The sequence below is a fragment of the Bidens hawaiensis genome, unplaced genomic scaffold, assembly GCF_021521415.1.
Source record: "Bidens hawaiensis isolate Kalapana, Puna unplaced genomic scaffold, B.hawaiensis_p1.1 tig00003654_1, whole genome shotgun sequence".
Classification (NCBI taxonomy): Eukaryota; Viridiplantae; Streptophyta; class Magnoliopsida; order Asterales; family Asteraceae; genus Bidens; species Bidens hawaiensis.
The window spans coordinates 1,545,974-1,572,809 of NW_027491210.1; the positions used below are offsets into that span (position 1 = coordinate 1,545,974).

The 26,836-nt window shown below is 34.5% G+C and overlaps 1 protein-coding gene and 1 pseudogene across 1 annotated transcript; both read right to left on the bottom strand.

The window, feature by feature from the left end:
- Positions 1-1,036: 1,036 nt before the first annotated feature.
- Positions 1,037-1,984, bottom strand: LOC143624106 (DNA polymerase pseudogene; annotated as a pseudogene).
- A 10,172-nt stretch (positions 1,985-12,156) lies between these two features.
- On the bottom strand, positions 12,157-15,318 carry LOC143624107 (uncharacterized). Its single transcript, XM_077094846.1, has 7 exons — positions 14,965-15,318; positions 14,493-14,823; positions 14,260-14,367; positions 13,823-14,166; positions 13,177-13,199; positions 12,767-13,038; positions 12,157-12,704 (listed from the first exon to the last, which is right to left on the bottom strand). Exons 1-7 carry the CDS (start codon positions 15,316-15,318, stop codon positions 12,157-12,159), a joined length of 1,980 nt encoding a protein of 659 aa, XP_076950961.1.
- Between the last annotated feature and the right edge of the window lie 11,518 nt (positions 15,319-26,836).

Here is a 26,836-nt window from a genome sequence, read left to right on the forward strand (position 1 = left end):
CCAAGAAAATTTTTTGCAAATAACCAACTACAAATCTACTATAACCAAAAAGTGAAAAAAGTAAAAAGAAGTTTTGTAATACTGAGAACACGTTTATGAAAAATGTTGCGTTTATACCCAATTCCTCCGTTAATGTGAGATAAATCTCATGCCATATAAATATTTTTTTCAGAAGATTTGAGTGAGTCATATGTTTCATGTGATTTAGAACTTGTCGCAATTATTCAATTCAAGACCACATGAAGCGTTGTATAAGGAAGCAGGTAATATCACTACAAACCTCTTAAACCATTCTCCAAATCACAAAACCCTAAACCAAAACCTTACCACTTTACCCTTCACAAACCGGCAAAATACAACACTACTCTTTTACCGACAGACCCTAAGAACTAGAAATGCGTTCTTTCTATTTCAATTTCCTTTGTTGCATACATTTCGCCAAACCTTGGTTTCCTCCAAAACTTAGGGAGAGAGTCTTTCTCTTTAGCAATGAGGTGAGGAAAAAGTGGCGCCAAGACGAACAAATGCCACCATTATGTGGGCTTTCCAAAAGCGCAATAAAAAGAAGAGCAAAAAGATACGAATGATGCTTAGGTTGCGGAAATTGGTCTCACAAAGGAAGATGTAGAAAAAGTCAAACTCAGTCTCAGCATGAATATACCGGACCAATGAAGGTGGAGGCTATTAGGCTTAAAGCCGAACGATCCATTAAAGTTGGGAGTTATGTTCAGAACAGGATTGAGGAAGAATTTATCCACATCCTCGTCAAAACCGGTCTTGACGATCTTACCTTAAAAGAGTCACTAGGTTTGTTCTAAAAAAAAAGAGCCAAACATCGAAGACATCTCAAGACTCCAAAGAACCAACAGAAGTTGTATTTACCAGTCCTATCCTCATTAACTTAAACTCTTGAACCAAAAGACCAAACCCCTACTCAAACAAAGCCAACCCATATTACCTTTTAATCTATGAAACCCTTCACCAAGGTGGAGATTTGAAATTATTACAAGCTTATTTTTCACAGGTCGCATTTTTACTAAGAGTGTTCACATACATACATCACAGGTTTGATCAGACATAAAACCGAGTATGGGTGAACATTGTGAGAACGTGACGTTTTGCATAGTTCTTTCCAATTGACTTTAAAGCTGGAAGTAACCGAGACCAGTTGTTTCCGAGATGGGTCATCGTACTGTGACTGAAACCATTCTAGTGTCACTAAGCTTTTAGCAGCACCTTTATGCTTGAGAACAATCTTTCCATCCGCGTCTTTCTCTTTGTATCCATTAGATTTAGGGGCTAAAAAGTAGCCCTTGATGATTCTTGCTTCTAGCTTTAACATACCTAAGACCGAAGATGAAATCAATTCATCAGGGAGCGGCTGTCCTAGCACAACTGAGTCAGTATCAGTGTAGTAACAGTCCTCCCTTGAGATGTAAGGGTACATATAGATCCTAGCACTGGCTGTGATAGCAGCGGCTAGTTGTACAGCACCGTTCCTTTGTGGGTTCCATTCTTCCGAGGTATTACCGGTATTGACATGGTAGGAAACTAAGTATTTATCCTTACCATGCAGTGAACCATACCTAAAGGAATCTTTATTGTACAATGTTTTATAGCGATCATGATCACAGATCTCGACTGTAGTGCTTTCTGGGTTAATACCAAATCTCCCGTATAGTGAATTCATAAGGATCTTGTACACATAAGATAAAGCTTCATTTCCATCTTTCTTTGCTTCTATCCTCTTTGAGGATTGTGTGTTAACAAATTTTATGAAAGGGCTTTCCATTCTCTCATAGAGGTAGCCAGAGAATGGGAGCACGGTGTAACCAAGGTCTCTTGCAAACTTCAATTCCTTGCTATAGTAGACACCTACAAAATCACTTGTTGGAAAGATGAGAATGTTATTCTTGTTTTGATAGGGAAGAAAGGGTTTCTTGATTGTCTTCGGATACACTGGAAGCTCATAAAAAGAAATCATCCTTTTTATATCACTATATATATTCTTTGGATTTAAGGTTGGTTATTTTGTTCCCATTTTCTCGAAATTCTTTTGGGGATGATTAAAGCTTGGTCCTAACTTGCTATTTTAGAGAATATTTATAAGTAGCTAGCTTGATGACAAGCAAGGTTCAAGTGTGGGGATGTTTGATGTATATAATATTATACATCTTTTAAGCATTAAATAATCTCTAAAAACTGCAACTTTTATCAAATTAGATAGCACAGAAGGCTACTTATCTTCATAAAATGTAATTTCAGGTAAACCCTAGCCTCAAACGAAGAAACAAACGAAAAGACGAAGTAAAACGGAAGAAAACACAATAAAAACAAAAAACACGCCCCCATTCTTCTGGAAATAAGAAAAGACAACATTCTACAAGAATTTAAGCACATGTTGATAAAAGCACGGGGCCATGCCTCTTTGGCCACGGGGCCGTGGTCACCTCCAGATAAAGACAAAAAATAATTGAAGCACATGCCAATAAAAGCAGGGGGGCGTGCCTCTGAAAGCACACCCGCGTGGTGAGTCATTATGTACGATCTGACAACATGCAACTGGGACACGTAGACACAAGGCCGTGCATAATAAAGCACGGGGCCGTGCTCTTTCCTCCAGACAGCCTATAAATAGAGGCTCTTGTGTTATTTGAGAATTGTGCTTGAAGTAGAGTTCTATACGGTTTTCACTTATAGAAACACCCACATTACACTCATATTGAAGATCTAGTGAGGAGTTTGAAGGCTTGGAGGTTACACTCATCATCCATCATCATCAACACCATTATAATCCATCATTAAGAAGGGAGGTTCATCCACATTTGGTTAAAATTGTTCTAGTTTAATCATGTGTTTGTTGTCATCATCTCTTTTTATGTTCATAACAATGCTCATTATGAGCTAAACTCCATTTATCATTAATAATCTATGGAGAAGCTTTGTTTTACTTGATGATTACATGAAACATGCGGTTTAGTTTGGTATAGTACATGGTTATAGTGCAATTATCCATTGATGAAGAAGTGTTTTATCACCTTAATTCAATACATCAAGGTTGATGATTTTATAACCATTCATGGTAATTCATGTTCTTGGAAACTAGAAATGGTAAAAAGAATACTTTGATACTTTATTCAAGATAAAACATGAATCCTTATGTTGTACTTAGAAATGATGAGATATAGGTTATAATCTATTTCTCTAGTTTTGATAATTCTGAAATAACATTGTTAACACGCTTGCTTAGGCTATCATACTAGTTAAAGAAATTATATGTTAATGGAGTGTGTACTTATAAACTAATTAAATCAAACAAGGGGAGGTTGTGTGAGTTAACTACAACCACTCGAAGTTGTTAGGAATTGTATTTGAGAAATCGAAGTCATTCCTAATCGTTCTACTATATCAAACTGCTTGTCTACTTAAATTGACATTCTCGTGGTAGCATGAAATTAGGAAAGGATGGACTTTAAAATGAGCATATTACTTTCTTTTATGTCATAGAATATGTCCAGTTAAAAATGAGGGACTATTCTATCATATATTATTAGGACAAGTCTACCACATGTTCATTTAATAATCATCAAGGAATAATGGAGTAGATCCTTGATATTAGATGGTAAACCTTCGTATAATTGAATTACTCGCTTAGAAACTCTCTTCTTGTCACCTATATATTATATATAAGTATTCATATTTTATAAAAAGTAAAAATCTACCCTAATATGATTAAACCTCCGATTAAAGTAAAACGACGATCCATTTTTAGAAACATTTGTGTCCACAGATCGATACTTGTTTCTTACCAATACTATTCTACATATACGATAGGTACACTTGCTTATTTTGTGTGTGTTTAGTCTTAGTATAAATCATTTTTATAAATTTAAAATACGATCTTGTGCAAAAGCTAAATCTCCATTCTCTTATAAATTTTACTAGCACGCGCAGCACCACATCACACCTATGGATTGGATTCTGGGATGTACTCCTTGATCATTTCTACCAATTTAAAGCCCCTAATTCTTTTTATGCACAGAAATACACTTACATAATCTTTATTATGAATCATTAGTGTACCTTAGTGTTCCTAGCTATCCACTCATTTTTATCACTCTACTTTCGGGTAATACATATGGTAATAGATAGTAAAAACCTCATAAAGTTGATATTTTGAACCGGCTTCAAGTCATGATGACTAATAAATCAATCTTGGGGTAAAAAGTCTCTAATACTTATATTAACTTTTCTTAACTTTTTACAATAGAGTTGTAATTCGCTAGTTATTCCAGATGCTTGCCAAATCTGAAAAACCCCAGAGGTTGTTTTTATTCCTCGGAAGCCCCCACCCACATCACCATTCAAGATTTTTTGTCCCACTATCGGCCAACCCACCTGGGCACTAGGCCCAATGTGAGTCAGATCGCTTAGCCGTGCTTCATAATTGGAAAAACAAGCATCGTGGAAATACATGCCACTCAGCCAAAGAAAGATGATGGTACTAAGTTTCCTCCTCATTTTTTAGTAACAAAAAGAATCAGAAGTAGGACCAAATTGAGAGTTAGCAGCATAAACAAAGATGAATTTGTGAATTAGAAATACAAGTTTCCTATCTTCATAGGAATCAATGGGAGAATGGAAAATTGCTCAAGTGGGCTGTTGGGTGTAATCGTAAGAAACATTTTTCATTTCATCCATTTAGTTTCGCTTCTTGCTCTAAAAATTAGGAAAGACTTGTAGGAAATAGTTGGCTTGATCCGATCAAGAAAGACAAGGGACTCTTTGGGCATTGCTTGGATATAATGAAGTAAAGACTGGCTATCTATAAATAAACAAGCAGGCTAAAAACTAGTGTATTATACTCATGAAACATATTTCGCATTTTAGAAATATTAATACAAACTAATAATGAAAAAGAGAAATAAAATACTGGTTGAAACCACTAACATGTAAAAAGTGAGTAGTCGAACTATTGAAACCGGCTTGTCGGTTTCCAAAAGTGTTAGTTGTTTGGTAAATACTTTTTAAAAAAATGGTCAACGAGAGTGTTAACTGTTTATGATCATATACGTAAGCAAAACTTATTCAAGAGAACTAGGAGTCATATTAAAATATATTTTTTTTCTGAAATATTAAAAAAAAGCATGATAGAAAAAGAAAACAACAATATTATATGCTAAAAAACCTAAATCAAAGCGTCATCGTCATTGCCATCAGGGGCAGATCCAAGAGCAAAGGAAGGTGGGTGCATGCCCACCGTCCGGTCAACTTTTAACTCATGTTTTTAGTGTAATTAATAGCCCGATTTTATTATTTAAGTCAAAGTGCCCACCCTCTGATTGCATGATTTGTCTCTTACTTAACATTTAAAGCATGAAGAGAAGAGAGAAAATAAATATTAGAACATTCATAACAGCTCTTCTATCTATCTCTATAATTATATTAATTAACACTGTAGTTTCTCTCATATACAATTAAATAATACTTTTTTACATCTTTATCATTATTTTTTTCTCTTCTACACTTACAACCACTTTCAAATATATTAAATAATAAATAGAGAATGAAAGTATTCCTCCAAATTTAATCAAAATTTACCTATCTCTTTAAATTTTCTCTCTTCTTCACTCACAACCACTTATCATTCTCTAAAATTTTTTAGAGATTTTACTCACAAAACTTTTAGAGGACATGATGTGAATGCTCTTAAAGCATTCACATCACATTCTGTATCTCTATATCTATAATTACACTAAAAAACACTACATTTTATCTCTCATATACAATTAAATAATATATTTTTTTACATCTTTATCATTATATTTTCTCTCTCCTCCACCAACAATCACTTTCAAATATATTAAAAAATAAATAGAAGATGAGCAGTGGTCCTTCAAATTTACTTAAAATTTATCCATCTCTCTATATTTTCTTTTTTATTTACTCACAACCACTCATTATTTTCTAAAAAATTTTAGAGATTTCTCTCACAAAGAGGATGAACAGTGGTCATTCAAATTTACTTAAAATTTATCAATCTTTCTATATTTTCTTTTTTCTTTACTCACAACCACTCACTATTCTCTAAAAAATTTTAGAGATTTCTCTCACAAAATTTTTAGAAAAGTTATTGTGATTGCTGTTAATAAAAATGGAGTTTTCATAAAGTATGGAAGGAGAAAGAAAGGAGAAATGAGGAGTTTAAATTTTAAAGTGATTAATGGTTGATTTTTAAATATTCTTTCTCTTTTTATAATTTTCGAGACAAACTTTGGTTTTTTATTTTTATGAATTTTTTACTAAATATTCACGCTAAAAAATTTCATCCATTTTTATTGAATTAGTTAAATATTATTATTAGTTATTAGAGTTGATTTTATAAAATTATATTTCATTTAACTATAAAGATTTTATTTGTCATTTTTACATATTGCTTTACCAAGAAGAACATGACAACACAAACTTTCAACGACAACAATCGAATAACTACTACTGCCGACGGATCACACGAGAAGAACATGACAATGGGAGAGCTTACCAAGAAGAACATGACAACACAAACTTTCAACGACAACAATCGAATAACTGCTACTGCCGATGGATCACACGAGAAGAGGTGAAGGATGCACTTAGGAGGACGGGAAGGTCTAAGGCGGTTGGCCAGACAACATACCCATCGAGGTGTGGAAGTGTCTGGGGGAGGAAGGAGTCATGTGGTTAACTACTCTGTTCAATAGTATTCTCAAATCAGGTAAGATGCCAGACCAGTGGAGGAGCAGCGTCGTAGTTCCTATCTATAAGAACAAAGGAGACGCCCAATGTTGTGGTAACTACCGAGGAATCAAACTACTAAGTCATACTATGAAGCTATGGGAAAGAGTGATTGAGGGTAGACTTAGACGAGAAACTCAGGTTACGGTCAACCAATTTGGCTTCATGCCGGGGCGTTACACCACAGAGGTAATACACCTTATAAGAAGATTAATGGAAAAGTATAGGGAGAAGAAGCGTGATCTACATATGGTGTTTATTGACCTAGAAAAGGCCTACGACATTGTGCCACGACAGGTGCTCTGGGAGTGCTTGGAGGGTAGAAGAGTGCCCAGGAAATACATAGAGATAATTATGGATATGTATACCAGGAGTGAAACAAGTGTCCGTGCGCCAGTGGGGGATACTGATTTCTTTCCTGTAGAGGTAGGTCTTCACCAGGGGTCAGCGTTGAACCCGTTTCTTTTTACAGTAGTCTTGGATGAGTTGTCAAAGTCGATTCAGGGGACTCTCCCGTGGTGCATGATGTTCGCAGACGATATTGTGTTACTTGCTGAGAAAAAACAAGATCTAAACATGAGGCTTGAGGAGTGGCGAACAGCCTTAGAGACAAAAGGTTTAAAGATTAGCCGATCTAAGACGGAGTACCTCCACTGTGATTTTGGTGGGATAAACGACAATGAAGACGCACAGATCACAATTGAAGGGCAGGTGGTCCCGCAGGTAACGAAGTTCAAGTATTTAGGATCTTTTGTACAGTGCGATGGGGAATTAGACAGTGATGTGACCCACCGAGTTCAGGTAGGATGGTGTAGATGGAAAGCAGCCACAGGTATATTGTGCGACAAGAGTTTCCCGACTAAACTAAAGGGAAAATTCTATAGGTGGCAGTTAGACCTGCAATGCTATATGGAACAGATTGTTGGGCCATCAAGAAGGCACAAGTGCGGAAGATGGAGGTAGCAGAAATGATAATGCTACGTTGGATGTGTGGGCACACAAGGCTAGACCGAATAAGAAACGTTGTGTTTCGCGAGAGATTAGGGGTGGCGAACATAGCGGACAAGATAAGAGAGTGGAGATTGAGATGGTTTGGACATGTAAAGAGAAGACAGACGACGAATCCTGTTAGATCCGTAGAAAACATTACTATAGAGGGGAGGAGGGGTAGAGGACGACCGAAATTGACTTGGGATGAGAGGATTAGGCAGGATTTGATAGACCTAAACCTCTCCGAGGACATGGTTGAGGATAGGAATTCGTGGAGAAGTAGAATTAAAGTTAAGGATTTTTAGAGAGAATTGAATACCTTAGGGCTTAGACTTAACTTATTTAGGTCACATACCATAATGGTATTTCCCTTACATATATTATTATTATTTTTATAATTATTATTAGCTTTTATATAGCTGTTAAACTGTGATCTTATTATTAATATTATTATAATTAGTAGTAGTTTTTATATAACTGTTAAACTTTGATTTCCTTTATTTTGCTTCATACACATGTACTTAGAGCCGAGGGTCCTCTCTGGAAGCCACCTCTTTATTCCTTTGGATAGAGGTACGGTGTGCCTACATCCCACCCTCCCCAGACCCTACTTATAGCTTTGCTGTCGGTGGAATTTTACTGGGCATGACTGATTGATTGATTGATTGATTTTTACATATTGCTTTATTTAGGATTAAGTTAAGTGTCATTTTAGTAAATGTGGTTTGTTCAATTATGCAACTTTAGTACCGATTTTGAAAAATTATTGCAATTGACTACTACACTAATTCTTGCAATTTTAGTACTTTGTTCTAACCTCATTTAATTTTATCCGTTAAGTCATGAGTACTATAGTAATTTTGTTATTTTCATTATTTTTTTTCTTGTAAGGAAATGGTCTAACTGAAAAATGAAAATGGAAGCAATTTCAGAATAAATTTCCAAAACGCATCCCTTATATACCATGTAGCTGTGGTGATGAGCTCCGAACAGTTTTCCGGCAAACGTCTACGGCGGAGAACCAAATACAAACACATCAATTTAGATAATCGATTATTCATATAATTGATGGCGGCGGTGGCCAGAACTTCTAGATATGTGACGGACACCGTCGACGAAGATAGGTACGTCAACGGAGTGGCGTTTTGGTCGTGTGCAACAATGGTTGTTTCTGATTTCCGGTATGTTAATCTGTTGAAGGAAGAGCCACTAGAGAATGAAATCGACGAAACTATTTTTCTAATTCCGACGTCGAACAGTCAATTGACGGTAGCAACGTCTCTTCGGACGTCGTAAAACCGCCATACGAAGGTGGAGGGATGTGGCCAAAGAGACGATTTAGTGGTTGTTGGAGCCCCACGATTAAGTTAATGGTACTGGATTTTTGATATGAAAATTGGGTTTTTTTATGTTTAAGTTTGAAAGAACGAGTGGTGTAAGAGGAATTGGTATGCAATGGACTAATTGGCGGATGAGGCATCCGGCTCGATGGTCGGAATCCATGGACAGCGGTAGAGGATGTTTGGTGGAGCGAGTATTTACATGATAAAATGGGGGGATGTTTAAAAGAAAATGAAAAAACAAATACAATAACGAAGTTACCAAATTATCCCTGACTTAATGGATAAAATTAAACGAGGTTAGAAAAAAGTACTAAAATTGCAAGATTTAGAAAAGTGAAGTAGCCAATTGTAGTAAATTCAAAATCGGTACTAAAGTTGTGTAATTGAACAAACCACAGGTACTAAAATGGCACTTAACTCTTTAAGATTTCATCGTTTTCTTAATTTTATTTAATAAAAAGTATTCATCAGTATAATAATATTCTTCAAAATTATTGAAAAAAACAACTCAAACAAAGCGCTACTTCCATCTTATATTATTATGTTGATTTTTTTTGTTGTGTAAATTGATTTATATATTGTTTTCATCTACAAACTCTTAACAACTTTTTAAAAAGAAAGTTTCGTCTCGCGATTAACAAATATATAAAATTTCTTAAGGAACTATGAAAAGGGCCACGAAAGTTCATTTTGCTTTAGGCCTTCATAATAATTAGGTAAGTCTTGTTCTCTTTGACCGGTTCATTTACCCGTTCCATTTTGTGCTTCCCGTAGAAAAAATTCTTGAATCCACCTCTGATCACCATCGCATCACAACCAATGTATCTTTGTGATCCCTCGAAGATACAAGCAACTATCATCACCATCGATCTACTGCCATTACAACACTTGATTTTCATGATCACTGTGGAATCATCCATCAACATCCATCTATATGTATGGAGGCATTGATGGTGGTGGGTACATGAAGATAACTATGGTAATGTTTGTTCAGACACGAAAGGCAAAAATGCTTTAACTTGGTTCATATTTTGGTGCCAAACGTTGTTCAACTCTTGGGAGCCTAGATATAAATCTGTCTAGTTGGGCACAACCAAAAATAAAAGAACTATATTCATACACGTGTGAAACCAACTTTTATAAAGTTATAAGCTAAAACTTGTACAAGTTCATGCATGTCCATAAACTTGTAACAAATATAAATATGTCAAAAGTTATACTAGAACAAATCTTCTTATTAACACATTCAACTTCTTCAATCTTGATTACAACATAATCAAAATCTATTACAACAATTACTTGAATCTCTAATACACGAATGTGATTATAACTTCTAACAATCTATCAGACTAACAGTTCACAAACACAGTGAACCTAACCCTAGACTGTTACACTTTCAGAGATCAAAACTAAACGGAAGCGATAGAACTCAAGAAACGATTACAATATTTATGTGATGTGTGTGTTTCTCACCAGAGAAACATATATTTATATAGTGAAAAGAAACCCACTGAGGCCCATAACACAAGAGGCCCAGTAGAGTAACAAATCACAAGTCTTCAAGAAGCCCATCAAGCATCCTTAAGCCAAGCCCACCAAACATCCTTAAGTCTTCACAAAATAAACTTGAACCCCAACAAACTTGACCTGGTCCAAACCTCAAAAGGAAAGAAACAATATTAGGAAATATAAAATACCAAAAATATTATATTGAATTGAAACTAAAGACCAGGACATAAACTGGTAGTCTTTCAATACCCCCTCTCAATTCAATAGCCAAACATATCAAACATTTGCATCATCTTACAGATTTCAACATGTTGACTTATTAACAACCCTTTTTTGAAAATATCAGCCAGCTGATGCTTGGATTGTATGTTTACAGGTTATATCCAACCTTTTGAAATCTTGTCCCTTAAAAAAAACAAATCCAATTCAAAATGTTTTGTTCTATTATGAAAAACAGGATTTTCTGCAATAGATATTGCAGCAATGTTATCACAAAACAAGTTAATAGGTAAACCTATTTCCGCTTGAAGTTCTTTTAACAAATTTACAACCCACATAACTTCACAAGTAGCAGCACACATGGCTCTATACTCTGCTTCTGCAGAAGATCTAGACACAGTGTCTTGCTTTTTACTTTTCTAGGAAATCATTGAATTTCCCAAAAAATTACAAAATCCAGTAACTGATTTTCTAGACTCCAAACACTTAGCCCAATCTGAATCAGCATATGCTCTTAAATTCAACATCTGAGACTTGCTAAACAAAATACCTTTCCCAGGTGACCCTTTTAAATACCTGAGAAGTCTAATAGCAATTTTCAAATGAGAATTCAAGGGTTTATGCATATACTGACTCAAATAATGTACTGTATATGCAATGTCAGGTCTAGTATGAGACAAGTAAATCAGTTTGCCAACTAATTTTTGATATCCAACTACATTTTGTAATATGACATCATCTTTTTTACACATAGCTGTAATAATAAAGTGTTGCTCTATAGGATTACTTACTGGTTTGCATCTAGTCATACCATACTCAGCAAGAAGATCCAAGAAATACTTCCTTTGAGACAAACAAATACCAACATCTGATTTAATGACTTCTATGCCTAAAAAATATTTCAGTTCCCCTAGATCTTTAATCATAAATTTAGTTTTAAGAAACTCCTTAACTTTAATTATTTCAGATTCAGAATTTCCAGTTAAAACTATATCATCAACATAGACAAGAAGAACTAAAAACACAGACTTGTTACTTTTAACAAACATAGAATAATCACACATACTTTTAACAAATCCAAGTTCAAGTAAGACATTCACAAGTTTCTCATTCCACATCCTAAGGGCTTGTTTAAGCGCTTAAAGAGATTTATTTAGCTTACATGCTCTAGTTTCTCCCTTAGAGGAAAAACCTTCAGGAAGGTCCATATAAACATCTTCATTAAGATCACCATATAAGAAAGCATTATTAATGTCTAATTGATACAAAGACCAATTATTTTGAACTGCTAAAGATAAAACACATCTAACAGTAACTAATTTCACAACTGGATAAAATGTTTCAAAAAATCAACTCCTTCTCTTTGACTATAACCTTTAGCTACCAACCTAGCTTTATATCTTTCTATCTCTCGTGAAGATTTATACTTTATTTTATATATCCATTTACAACCTATGGTTTTTCTATTTGAAGGTAACCCAACAAGATCCCAAGTATTATTTCTGTGAAGAGCTTCAATTTCATCATTCATAGCAGTGATCCAATTTGAATCACTAGAAGCCTCAAAAAAAGTTTTTGGTTCACTACTCTTAGTTAACATAGTAGCAAAACAAAAATTAGGTCCAGACAAATGTGAATAATTAACAACTTTTTCAAGACCATATTTAACTTTCCCTTCTACCACATAATCCTCAAAAGTTCTAGGAAAGACACTATTCCTAGTGGATCTCCTAGGAACAGTTGGAATGATATGTTCAATAATCTCTCCCTCAGAATTATCACTTATCTCATTACTTCTACCAATATCCTGAACCCTTCCAAGTTCTGGACTTGAACTACTAGTACCTTGAATATCAGCCATACCATGAACTGAGCCAGTAGAAGTTCTATTAGTTTGCTAATTATTAGGTATACTATTAGTAGATGTAGACCTAGAAGTTGCTTAGACCGATGGTCAAAAGATTCAGAATTATGATTCTCATCACAGGGTATTGACTCATCTATGGACTGTTTGGGAGTATCATCATCATACAAATCAAAAAAATTTAAACTAGTTATGTTACTATCATGATACTCATTATTTTCAAAACCAGCATTATCTTTAAAAGGAAATATATTCTCATAGAATTTAACATCTCTTGAAAACAGAGTTTGTTTTCTTTCTAAACTCCAAAGTTTATAGCCCTTTTTTGATTTGAATAACCTATAAAAACACATTTTTCAGCATTATTACTAAACTTATCAGTGTTATTAAGAACTGTACTAAAACATAAGCACCCAAACAATCTCAGATGACTTAAAACTGGTTCAAAACCAAACACACACTCATATGGGGACTTACCACTTAACACAGACGAAGGAGTCCTGTTAATCAAGTAAACAGCAGTCAAAATACAATCAGACCAAAACCTTAAAGGAGTTCCTCCTTGAAACAACAAATCTCTAGTAATATTCAACAAGTGTCTATGTTTCCTCTCAACAACGCCATTTTGTTGAGGGGTATGAACACAAGTTGTTTGATGAATGATACCATTCTCATTACAAAACACACTCATTTGATTATTTACAAACTCAGTTCCATTGTCAAATCTGAAAATTTTCGCAGGTTTATCAAATTGAGTTTTGATCATATTAACAAAGTTTTTTATATAAGAAAAAACTTTTGTTTTATGTTTCATTAAGAAAACTCAGACAGCCCTTGAGTGATCATCAACTATTGTGAGAAAAAACCAAAATCCTTCTCTGCTTGGGACCCTATAAGGACCCCAAACATCTAAATGGATTAATTCTCCTAGACAGCTAGTTATATGATCACTTAAAGGAAAAGGCTCTCTATGTTGCTTAGCCTTGTGACAAACTTCACAAGGGGTATCATTCTCAATTCTATTTAGTTTTAAAGTATCCTTTAATACATTTAAAACCACATCAGAAGGATGTCCTAGCCTAGCATGCCACAAATTTATGCTACTAAAGTTACCACAACACACCTTATCAGATACCGAAGAACTACCACACATATATAGACCATCTAGCTGACTACCAGTCACCAGAACACTCTTTGTTAAAGAATCTTGTATATAACAATGAGTTTCATTAAAAGATACTATCAACTTGCTATCCTTTGCAAGCTTATGAACAGACATTAAGTTCACACAATAATCAGGAACCACAAACACATCACACAAAGTAACTTTTTCATTTAACTTGATATTGCCAATTTTAGTTACCAAAGCACTAGTGCCATTGGGATGTTTTACCCTAATATTCAAATCAGACACATCAAGTTGATTGATTAGGTCAACATCAGTCATAACCATATGCTGATTTGCCCCTGAATCCACAACCCAACCAGTTCTGGACTAAAGTTGCTTAGAACTTGTAAAACAAAACATATTATTAGGAAAAAACCAAGGACTAACAATACCTGAAGCATTATGACTTTGAGTGTTTTCACTGTTTTTATTGTCCAATAAACTCAACAGCCTAGTAATTTGATCAGAAGATAATCCAGTAGGAGGAATCCATGAAGTACCTGGACTATCACTAATCACATTGTTACTAGCAACCATTTTTTCCCTTGATTAGTCCTAAGTTTCATCCATGCAGGATATCCAACTATTTCAAAACACCTTTCAACACTATGACCAGGTTTATTACAATGAGTACACTTAAAACTCATATTAGGATTCCTATTTGGAATCCTTTTATTTTCAACAAACTGGCAAGATTTAGAAACAAACCCAAATCCTTGAGTCTGTCCCTTCACAGAATTGTTAGCAAAATTCCTATGAGACTCTTCTCTAGAAATAATAGCAAAAGCATCTTGAACAGTGGGTAATTCTTCTTTTATTAACAAACTAGTCCTAACATATTCATACCCACTGTCTAGTCCCATTAAGAATTGCATAAGTTTAATGAGATGATTAAAATCATTAAGTTGTTTTGAAGCATCACAAGAACAAGCAGGCAATTGTAAAATCTGATCTAACTGTTTCCACATTATATTTAATTTGTGATAATAATCAGAAACAGGTTGACCATTTTGACTAAACATATTAATTTTTTGGTACAAGTTGAACACAACAGACCCATCAACTTTATCATAGGTTTATTTTAAATCCTTCCAAACTTCTGTAGCCAATTTAGAGTAAACTTGGCCCAGATACAAATCCTCACACACAGAGTTCAACAACCTAGTAAGAACAATGGAATTACATCTATCCCATTGTCTAGCAAGTATTTCATTAGTAGATGATTTAACACATATTCCATCAATAAAGCCTATTTTATTCTTAACTTGTAAAGCCAAAAACATAGCATTAGACCAAACTTTATAGTTTTCAGTCCCTTTCAACTTTATACTAACAATAGTAAGATTACTTGAATCACTAGCATGAAGATATAAAGGATCACTAGCCTCAAGTTTACTAATCAAAGTATCATTTACTTCATTCACAACAGACGAAGTCACATGATCACCCATTTTCACACAACAGATGAATTACACAATCAACATAAAGAAACAATGCACAATAAACCTAAGATGCCTAAATGCACACAAAGAACCAGGCTATAAATCCTCTGGCATCAACTTATTTATGCCTATCAAAGAACAAAACAAGAAAGAATCAGAAAGATCTCACCAAGGGGCACCCAAGTTAGGGTGTTCCTTCCAAACGTCAAGATCTGTAACCTTCACTTAGGGTTACAAATCTTGACAGAAAGTATGCTTGTAGAAACCAAAGACCAGCAACAAGATATCACCTACTCGACTCCCTCAAGATAATTGCAACCGAACTTCAAGAACTAGGGTTTCGACGAAAGCCTAACTCAGCAATCGACAATAGATGAACAGATGACCCAAGAATCAGAGCGTTGAAAGCTCTGATACCATGTCAAAAGTTATACTAGAACAAATCTTCTTATTAACACATTCAACTTCTTCAATCTTGATTACAACACAATCAAGATCTATTACAACAATTACTTGAATCTCTAATACACGAATTTGATTATAACTTCTAACAATCTATCAGACTAACAGTTCACAAACATAGTGAACCTAACCCTAGACTGTTACACTTTCAGAGATCAAAACTAAACGGAAGTGATAGAACTCAAGAAACGATTACAATATTTGTGTGATGTGTGTGTTTCTCACCAGAGAAACATATATTTATATAGTGACAAGAAACCCACTGAGGCCCATAACACAAGAGGCCCAGTAGAGTAACAAATCACAAGTCTTCAAGAAGCCCATCAACATCCTTAAGCCAAGCCCACCAAGCATCCTTAAGTCTTCTCAAAATAAACTTGAACCCCAATAAACATGACCCGGTCCAAACCTTAAAAGGAAAGAAACAATATTAGGAAATAAAAAATACCAAAAATATTATATTGAATTGAATCTAAAGAAATTACTAGGACATAAACTGGTAGTCTTTCAATAAAATATATATTTTCTTGAATGCCGTGTTGGGATGTATGATCAAATTGGTCAATCGATACAAAATATTGGTGGCTCGATTGTTAAAAAGAATAACCTAAAGCTTTAGGCTCCCATATTTAAGGGCCCTTAATTTTGAAAGTTTAACTTCGTTTAGTTTTCGGGTTTTGATAAATAAACCAAATACTTAGTATAATCATGAGGATTTTATTTTCACTAAAGTGACTCTTTAACTCTACTATTCATGTCTTATATACGGCCATAAAAAATTTCATATGTAGTTGGAAATTTGAGTTTAAGTTGAGGGGGGAAGTCTTTTGTGAAAAGTATAACAAATGTTGATTTTATAAAGTATGTGTCACTTACTGAATGTTTATAAACATTTTTTATTTTTATAAATGTGTAACAAATTTGGATTGCAGGTAAACTGGATGTTTTTAAAATCCAAATCATGTCATAACAATGTGTTATTGCACGGTTTTGCGTCTAGAGTCTTTGTATTTATCATTTATGTTTATTTGATAATTAAATGTAATATTTAATGTTTATATTTATCTAATTCGTTAAAGTTATGTCTAGTTCGCTAGGAATGTTAGCGAACTAAGACTAGTTCGTTAAGATTGAGTCTAGTTCGCTAGGGATGTTAGCGAACTAGGACATTATAATGTATTCCCTCTTGATTCGTTAGGGGATGTTAACGAATCAGGGGGTGGTTCGTTAAGTTAAGTTATGTAACGAAGGGGAAGCTGGTTCGCTAAAGGATGTTAACGAACCAGGTCACCTTCTATATATAGTGAACCACTGTTCACTTGTAAATAGTCGAAGTTTTTGAGAGAATTAAGATTATTCAGAAAAGTTTAACGTATTTTCTCTTTCTCAAGCTTCACGTTAAACTTATTGATAATCTATATACATACGTAGAACACCGAATCAAGTGGTATTGATTATGAGATCGATCTATATTATTATAACTGACAGATCTGAGATCTGTATTAATAGCTATTGACTGTTGGTTATTGTTAAAGTACGGGATCAAACAAGTGGTATCAGAGCTTTCGGTGCTCTTTACGCTTGATTTGGTGTACTAATTGTTATTTTTATTGAGTTTTCTGTTTTTGTTTGAATTTGAATCAATTCATTGTTGATTTGATTGAATTATGGATGAATTAGATTGAATTTGTGATGGTTAAGGTATTGATAATGTTCAATTGAGTGGAATTGGATTGAGGATTGGATTTGGTAAGGTTATTGTGTTTTCGGTTTGAGTCCGTAAACAGGGGATTGGTTTTGGTTGAAATTGGTTAGTGTATTGTGATAATCGGTTACGAGATGTGTTGAGCTGAATTCGCGTTGTGATTACGAAGATTTTGGCATATTATTTGTTAGATTTGGTTGACAATTGAGTGTGTATTACGGATCTGGCATTACTAAGTTTCTGGGTTTGATCTTCATAAATCTGGAAAAACACGTTGAATGTTTGAAGATATGAAGATGCATGTGATTCGCTATAAAGTTCCAGGCAATTCGCTATGTCATTTAACTTGATTCGCTATCAGTTCGCTAACTGATTCGTGTGGGTTAATCAATTCGTGTTATCTAGTTCGTTAAACTTGATAGCTGATTCGTTTGACACGTGTTTGTCTTGGAATTTGTGTCATAACAACCTTTGCCACGTGGCATAAGGTGTCAGAGTTTGTTACAAACGGTTGTAACAACCTGATTCGCTATAGTGTTGATTCGTTATCAACTGTAGCTGATTCGTTATCTTAATTCGCTAAGCACTCCTTAGTGATTCACTAAGTTTATTTTGGCGATTCGTTACTGATTATTATCTGATTCGTTGAACTGATTCGTTATATTTTGTTTGGTCAATTCGTTAAGTTGACTTGGTCAATTCGTTTGATCAATTCGTTAGGTTGACTTGTGATTCGTTAAACCTTCATCACATTCGTCATCTGTTTCACCATTTGGGTGATTCGTTAACCTTATTTGTGATTTGTTAAGTTGACTCGTTAAGTTGACTTTTGATTCGTTAAGATACTCCATTATTGATCAGTCTTAACTTCGTTAAGGATTGATTCGCTACAACTGTTCACAGTTCACTATTGCTGTTCACTGATTCGTTAAGATATTTCATTTTTTGATTCGTTTTCAAAGATGGCTGGTATGTATGCATTGGCGTCTCAAAATATGTTGATGCAACATATGTTGCAACTTGATACCGAGATAGGTTCACATTCTAAATGTCCAAGATTGATGAAGTTCAGTGATTTCGCCAAATGGGAACCTCGGTTTCGTGCACATTTGGGTTCGGTTCATCCTGACTGCTCATATTGTCTTAATGAGGTTTATGTTGCACCAATGATTGGTGATGATACTATTGGGTATACTCCTAAAGCTGTCTCTCAATACTCACAAGAAGAGAAGAAAGCTTTAGAAATCGAGATAAAAGCATATTCTACTTTGACTATGGCTTTACCAGAGAATATCTTTCATCAAGTTGGAAGTATCAAGAGATGTGCATCTTTGTTTCAACATCTGCGTATGAGAAGCATGGGAAACACAGCTGAGAGTAAGAAAGTGATGCTCAAGTTTCAATTTCGAAACTTTAATTTATTGAAAGGAGAAACAGTTGAAGAGATGACTACAAGATTTAGTCATTTAATTGCTGAAATGGACAAGATGAAAATGGAAATTTCTGAAAGAGATAAAATTGACACTATCAAGAGTGTGCTTCCAAGTTCCTACTCAACATTTCTCATGGTTTTGAAAGAGAATGATTATTTTCTGAATGAAGATTTGACAGCACTTGAATTTCTACAAAAGATCGAAGCTAGAGAATATGATCTTAAGTGTCAAGAATCTTCCAAAGAAAATCAAGATCCAGCTTTCTATGGTGGAAGTATGCCTCTCAGTTCAACAATCTCACCAATCACTGCTTTTCTTACTCATGCCGCAAGTGAAAAAGAATCTGCTATATTTAATGATCCAAAAGTTTGTTTTTACTCTGCTGGTAATTCAGGTGGTTTTGGAAGTTCTACTAGTACCAATTCATTTGCTACACCACCTAGTGTGAATATGAAGGAAGCTGAGCAAAACTTTACTTTTCTGACAGCATTTATGTCTTCATATGAAAACTTGGTGAGTAGTAAAATTGCCACAAGTGAGTTAATTGATGAGGATTATGATCAGATAGATCCGGATGATCTAGAGATCATGGATTTGAAATGGAATATGGTCATGATCGTTCGTAAAGTTAAAAGATTCATACAGAGAACTGGAAAAGATCTTCCAGCATTAAACAAGAAGTTGGGTTTTGATAAATTAAAGGTGAAGTGTTATAATTGTCAAGAATTTGGGCATTTCGCGAAGGAATGTGACAAACCAAGAAAAGAATACACTGGACCTCGTGGTCAAAGTCAAAATGCTTCTTCACCACGAGGAAGTGATGCTGAAAAGAAACTATCTTCTTCTACAACACAAGCAATGTTAGCAGACGAAACTGATTGGTCACAAAGGCTACTATGCAATGATGTTCAAGCAAATTTAGCTATGTTTGGGTTACATGAAGATTGTCAAGATGCTACTGGTAGTGTGATGTCTTCAGATAATGATTCTGGATCTGATTCTGACGACTCTTTCGACAAGACTTCTGAATCAATGTTTGCTTGCATGGCTAAGATCAATGAGGTTAGTAATTCTATTTCTTCTACTTCATTTGGTAAAACATCATGTGTTGACTGTGAATCTAACAACTCTAAGTTAGAAGCTTTGAAAAATCAAAATGATAATCTTATAAGAGAAATTGCTTCTCTTAAGGACACTTATCGATAATCTCTTGAGTCTCAAATGAAATCTCGAGAAAAGATTGAAGCATTGTCGACAAGTAATCACGATCTCAAAGCCGAGTATCTGTGAAAATGACCATTAATGACCAAAAGTTTCAGGAAATCTTGAAACATCGCTCTAAGATAACTGAGCTTGAGAATGAGGTTCTTGAGTTGAAGAACAAATTGGGTAAATTTCGAAATTCTTCATTTTTATTGAATGAAATTATTGAAGTTTCTGGAAAACAAAAGGACTCTAAAAAGGGTATAGCTTTTGTAGAAATTCCTCCACCATTTCATAACGACTATAAAATGAATCCTTTTGCTAGAAAGGAAGAAGAGGTAATTTTGAAAGAATCTGTAATTTCAAAAAATGTTGAATCTATTAAATCTAAAGATGTTAAAACCCAATTTGTTCCTCAAAAATCTCATGTCCAAAGCAAAAAGGTGTTTGTTGAACACAATGACGAGGTCATTATCGAGGATGTGTTTGAACCAGAGATTATACATAAGAATAAGAACATTCCTAGTTCTAATCATATTCTGTGCGAACCTCACGAATTTGAGGAAGCAGTGTATGGTTCACACAAACCTCAAGAGACAAAGGAAAATTCAAAGAAAGTGAACTCTATGAAGGCAAAGAAGTCAGTTAAATCAAAAATTTCTGATGAGGATTTAATGTATTTCATTAATCCTTCTAGTTCTAAGCCATCTGCTACTAGAGTTTTTAAGTTAAAAGGAATGGACACAATGTTCACTGAAAAAGATATTCCAATTAGTATCATTAAGCCTGAGCTAATTGAGAGTGTGTTTTACAATGAAACTTCCAAGGTTCGTGAACTTGAACGTGTGTATGCTCAAGCAAAAACATCAGTCTCATCTGATCCATTGACTAAGGCAAAACAATTTATAAAACAAGCTAAGAAGATTAATTTTGTGAAATCAACTGGAACAGATACACTAAAAAGCTTTTCAAACCATTCTAATTTAGATTTTTATTTAAAGAAAAAAGTTGAATTGACTGATGAGTTTGCTAACTGCATGACTAAAAATGTGAGTTATCATCAATCATCTATTCCAATTTCTTCTAAACATCATCATGTGGACATGCGAACGTGTTTTTTATGCGGTCAACAAGGTCATGTTGTGAGGAATTGTAGTCAGCAAAACTTTCAGAATCTTCATCCTTTTATGAAGGACAAATCTAAGCCAATTCCAGTGGTTAAGAAGATTCTGAAACGACCTGTGTCATATGCTGATGATACTCATATTTTATTTTCTAATGTGAATCCTAGGAAGGTGTTTCATATCAATGAGACACACGGTCAAGTGAAACCAAAATTCATTCCAACTGAACCTATATGTCAAAACAGGAATTCAAACATTGTTCAGGAAGCATACTTAAGACGAAAGTCTAAGAAGCCTGTAACTTATTCACAAGTGGCTGAACAACAATTGAAAACTGTTAAAATTAATGATCAAAGAGAAAACCAAAAGGTGCCCAAGACTGAGGCCTGGGCTGCCTTTTTGAACTAATCACTTTTGTTTATGTGTAGGGTCCATCCAAGACCATTTCTGGTGAAAACTGGATCATGGATAGCGGATGTTCTCGTCATATCACCGGAAATCTCGACCTATTAACCAACGTAAGAAATATTCAAGGGGTTATGTAGCGTTTGCTGGGAATTCTGGGGGCATGATCACACAAGAGGGTGACGTTTCAAATGGTCATATTACATTTGAAAAAGTAAATTATTGTGACAAGGTTGATCATAACTTATTGAGTGTATCGCAGATTTGTGATAAAAAGTACACTACAATATTTACTGACGAAGAGTGTCTTATCTTGAAACTGGGTTTTATTATTCCCGAGGACATGGTTGTCATGCGATCACCACGATCAAATGATATTTATGTCTTAAACATGAGTTCTAAGATATCAACATCGATCGAAACATGTTTTGTCTCAAAAGCATCTGAGAAAGACTCGATTCTATGGCATCGAAGAATGGGTCACATTCATGTTAGAAAGATGAATTATTAATGGCAAATAATTTAGTTGAGGGTGTTTCGTTAAAGAACTTTAAGTTATCTAATCACTGTGTTGCATGCAAAAAGGGCAAGCAGAAGAAGAAGACACATCCTTCTAAGTTATTGAATTCCATTAATACTCCTCTTGAACGTCTTCATATGGATTTGTTTGGTCCAGTGAATCGTGCGAGTATTTCTGGAGACTGGTATTGTCTGGTAGTGACAGATGATTATTCAAGATATTCATGGGTGTTATTTATGAGTTCAAAAGATCAAACACTTGTTTTGGTACAAAACTTTATTACTAAGATAGAATCACTGTACAAACAAAAGGTGAGGAGAATCCGAAGTGATAATGGTACTGAATTCAAAAACACTATTTTGGATTTCTTTTGTATTCAAAAGGGAATTCACCGAGAATATAGTGCACCTTATGTACCACAACAAAATGGTGTTGCTGAAAGGAAAAATAGAACTTTGATTGAAGCTGCACGTACAATGCTTGCTGATTCAAAGCTTCCTATTCAATTTTGGAATGAAGCAGTAAACACAGCTTGTTATACACTTAATCGAGTTCTAACAGTAAAACGACTCAAGAAGACAAGCTATGAAATATTAAATAACAGAAAACCTAATTTAAAGTACCTGGAACCATTTGGGTGTCCGTGTACAATGTTGAAGAAGGAATCGAGTAAATTTGATGAAAAGGCTATCGAAGGGTATTTCTTGGGATATGCGTCTCCAAAGAAAAGAGTATTTAATTTTACATCTGGCTGTGTTGAAGAATGGTACCATGTGGACTGTCAAAAGTACACAACTCCTCCTCAAGGGAAAGGTCCAGACTGGATGTTTGACTACGATAGTTTGTTTAATTCTTTTACTCCTTCGGCTGAACACATCGATGAAGATCTGGTTAGAGCATACTTTGAAGAACATTTGAACATTCCAAGTTCTTCAAGTTCTAATGCAGTTGAAGTTCAACCAGATGCTCCAACTGAAGAATCTCAAGTTGTTCCTCTAGTGGTTATTGACAGTGCTTCTACTTCTTCCGATGATGATCAAGCTGAATTTCAAGTTATTGATCTTGATAGTGATAATGATTCATCTCCCGAACTAGGTGAACATTACACTAATTTATTTGATAATGTTGTTGTTCTTGAAAATCCTACTCTTCGGATTCATGGATATCATCCACAGGACAATATCATTGGAGAACTTGATGTGGGCGTTCGTACACGTCATCAAGTTGCTTCGTCAAGCGACAATAACGTATTGTGTGCTTCCACTAATTTACACTCTTCAGGAATTGTGAATATTGCTAAATTCAATTGCTTTCTATCTCAAGTTGAGCCAACGACAGCTCGTAAGACACTTGATGATCCTTCTTGGGTAGAAGCTATGCAAGAGGAATTACAGCAATTTGCACGATTAGGTGTTTGGGATTTAATAGACAAACCTGCTAGAGTCAAGAAAGCTATTCCGACTAAGTGGGTATTTAAATGTAAAAAGGACGATCGAGGGGTGATTGTCAGAAACAAAGCACGTCTAGTGGTGCAAGGTTTTCATCAGCAAGAGGGTATTGATTATACTGAGGTATATGCTCCAGTTGCAAGATTAGAGTCGATTCGAATCTTCCTGGCTTATGCTGCTTACAAGAATATCAAGGTCTATCAAATGGATGTTAAAAGTGCTTTTCTCAATGGTGAACTACATGAGGAAGTGTTTGTTCAACAACCACCTGGTTTTGAAGATCCTGATTATCCAGACCGTGTTTAACGTTTAAACAAGGCCCTGTATGGTCTACATCAAGCCCCGAGAGCTTGGTATGGCACGCTCGCCGACCATCTGACTGATAATGGATTCAAACGAGGAACTGTTGACTGCACTTTATTTCATAAAACTGTTGGTGATGATCTTCTTCTAGTCCAGATTTATGTTGACGATATTATTTTTGGGTCTACAAACGACACTTTATGTAAGGAGTTCGAGAAGTCCATGCAAACCAAGTTCGAAATGAGCTCGATGGGAGAGATGAATAAATATCAAATTAAGCTTGAACCGAGATTAGAGGTTGATAGTTTCTGATATTCTGTGCTTTAATTGAACTATTTAATCATATCACAAAAATACTTGAATGTGTGTTATTAGATTTATGTGGACAACAATACCAATGACCGACTTATCGCCAGTCATAATATCGCTGAAATATAAAACTGTGATGGAAGGGCATTTTGGTCAATATGATTCTCTGCTCAAACTCAACAAAATTACAAAAATATGTACTGCTTTTGATAAAATCATTGAAAAATACAAAAAAGATTGTCTATTTTTTATTAGTTCGGATATTCTTCTGTAAATACATTCTTTAATTCTTTTAAATTTTCTCAAAATACCAAAAATATTTTCGTCTTCTTTATACAAAATATTTAAATAAATTTTTTAAGTTAAGTTTCGGAAATCTGAAACAAGTTTAATGTATTTGGTTGTCGGAATATAAGGGTTTCTCGATAATTTACTTAATTAATTTATTTAATTTTCATTATTTAATTCCTTAACTTATTCATTTAATAATTTATTTAAAATTAAATAAAAGAGTTTAATTCGCTAAACTCCCATTCGTTATGTATGGATAACGAACTAGGTGATTCTTTAGCGAACTAGCTTCTGGTTCGCTAACCTAATTCGCTTCCGCACTCTGTAACGAATCATCCCTTCGTTATACTTATTTAACGAATCATGACACGAATCATGTCTTGATTCGCTATTTTTAATTTAACGAATCACATTGTGATTCGCTAACATAAGGTAACGAATTGAGTTAGCGAATGGGCTAATTCGCTAACTTTAAATTAAACGAATCGTCTGATTCGTACAAGTTGTGCCTAGGGTTTCGTGCACTGCTATATAAGACAAGAAAACGAATAGTATTCCACTGTTCGTCTTCTTTCTTCATCTTTAAGAAACTATTCAAATTCTCTCTAATATTTTCGATCTTTAAGTTTGAATAATTCAAAGATTATTTTGAGTTTCTAAGGTATAACTGATCTTGGCGATATCAATTTCGTCAAAAATGGTCATGTATTGACTGTTAAATTATGAAATTTTAGGGGTTTAAGGGTTCTGAACCTTTGAAATTTTTTTTTGTATAATTTATGTTATTAATTGTATGATTTTGATATCAGTATGATCGGAATCACTTTCCGATACCCTTGGTGGACTCTAATCAATATTTGATTATTGTTTGCTGGGTTAATTATTGTTGTGTGTTCTTGATGTTCACTGTTGGTTCGTTTGATTATTAGCACATTTGGGTATTGAGTCTCAATCTCATTCACCTACTCTCACTAGTGTGTTTCCGAGCTCAACGAGCTGATTATATTGTTGATTCGACGATAGTTATGGTCTAATTGAATCTGAGTTTAAGATGTTGACTATTGTTGTTCATGTTAATTTTGACATTGACTTTTTGAAGTCAAAGAACAAGTCTTAATTTTGACCATTCGTTAATCTTAGCGAATTGGAACTGTTTCGTGTCCAATTCGTTAAGATTTTACACGAACTAGCTTAGCGAATAATATGTTACACGAATCAGAGGTTGATTCGCTTAAGTATAACGAACTAGAGTTTAGTTCGTTAAAATTAATTAGTGATTCGCTAGGTCCAGTTCGTTAAGATATTTACTTGATAGCGAATCGCCTGATTCGTTATCTTTGTATAACGAATCAGTGTGATTCTTAACGAATGACATTAAAAAAATAAAAAAATAAATAATAATAATAATAATTTAAATTGGTTAACTAATTTTAATATTTATTTAATTTAATTAAAGGATTTAAATCGTCTAATACGCGTAACTAGATTAATTACACATATCTTTTAATTATATATAGTGATATCTATTCTCATACTAGGTTTTTCTTTATATTGTTAAATATGGCTGAACAAGAACAACAACATCAACCGCCACAGGAACAACTTCCACAAGTACAACCACAACAACAAGATCAACAAGCTGACATGGTCCCACACCTTGTAGCGTCGGTCATTACCACGAATCTTAGACATCGATGCTCAAATTTAAAAAAAAAATGTATCAGAACAACGTCACTGTCGCATCCCTACCACTATATCTGTGTTCCCTCCAAGTAAAAACAACTACCGTATTTGCCGGTTTGCCACCACTAACATACCCTATTTTCATGGTCATGGTGGCTTCACCAATCGATTAGGATCTATATGGACTAAAACATTGATGGTGGTGGGTACATGAAAACACCTATGGTTAATGTTTGTTTGGAAACTCTAGGCAAAATTGGTGTAATTTGGTTTATTTGTTGGTCCGTCAATGCCATTTGTATCTAAACCCCTTGGGACCATAGATATAAATGGGTCTGGTTGGGCACAACCAGCAAAATAAAAATCATGTTCATGTACGTGTGATGCCAACTACTTGATTTTTAAGTTGTAATCTAAAAACTTCTAGAGGTTTGTGGTTGTCATTAAACATCATAACATGATTAATTTGCTAAATAGGCATGTGTACAAACGCAACTTCTTCATACATGCCTACAAAAAAGATTTACTTTTGGTACCTATGCAAAGATGGAAGTAACCATCGGTTGCAAGGCCTACATAATAATTTGCCAGGGGCGGCCCTGGTCAGCCAAATAAAGATAGAGTTTTAGATTCACACTTAG

Bases quoted from the DNA above. Each gene is read 5' to 3' on its own strand.
- LOC143624107 (XM_077094846.1), bottom strand. From the start codon at position 15,318: ATGGGTGATCATGTGACTTCGTCTGTTGTGAATGAAGTAAATGATACT. The intron at 14,167-14,259 runs GTATTGTTAGTC...TTGTGGATTCAG, and splicing joins TCAAAGTCATAATGCTTCAG to GGGCAAATCAGCATATGGTT. The intron at 12,705-12,766 runs GTCTACATCTAC...CTACTGGCTCAG, and splicing joins TCGGTCTAAGCAACTTCTAG to TTCATGGTATGGCTGATATT.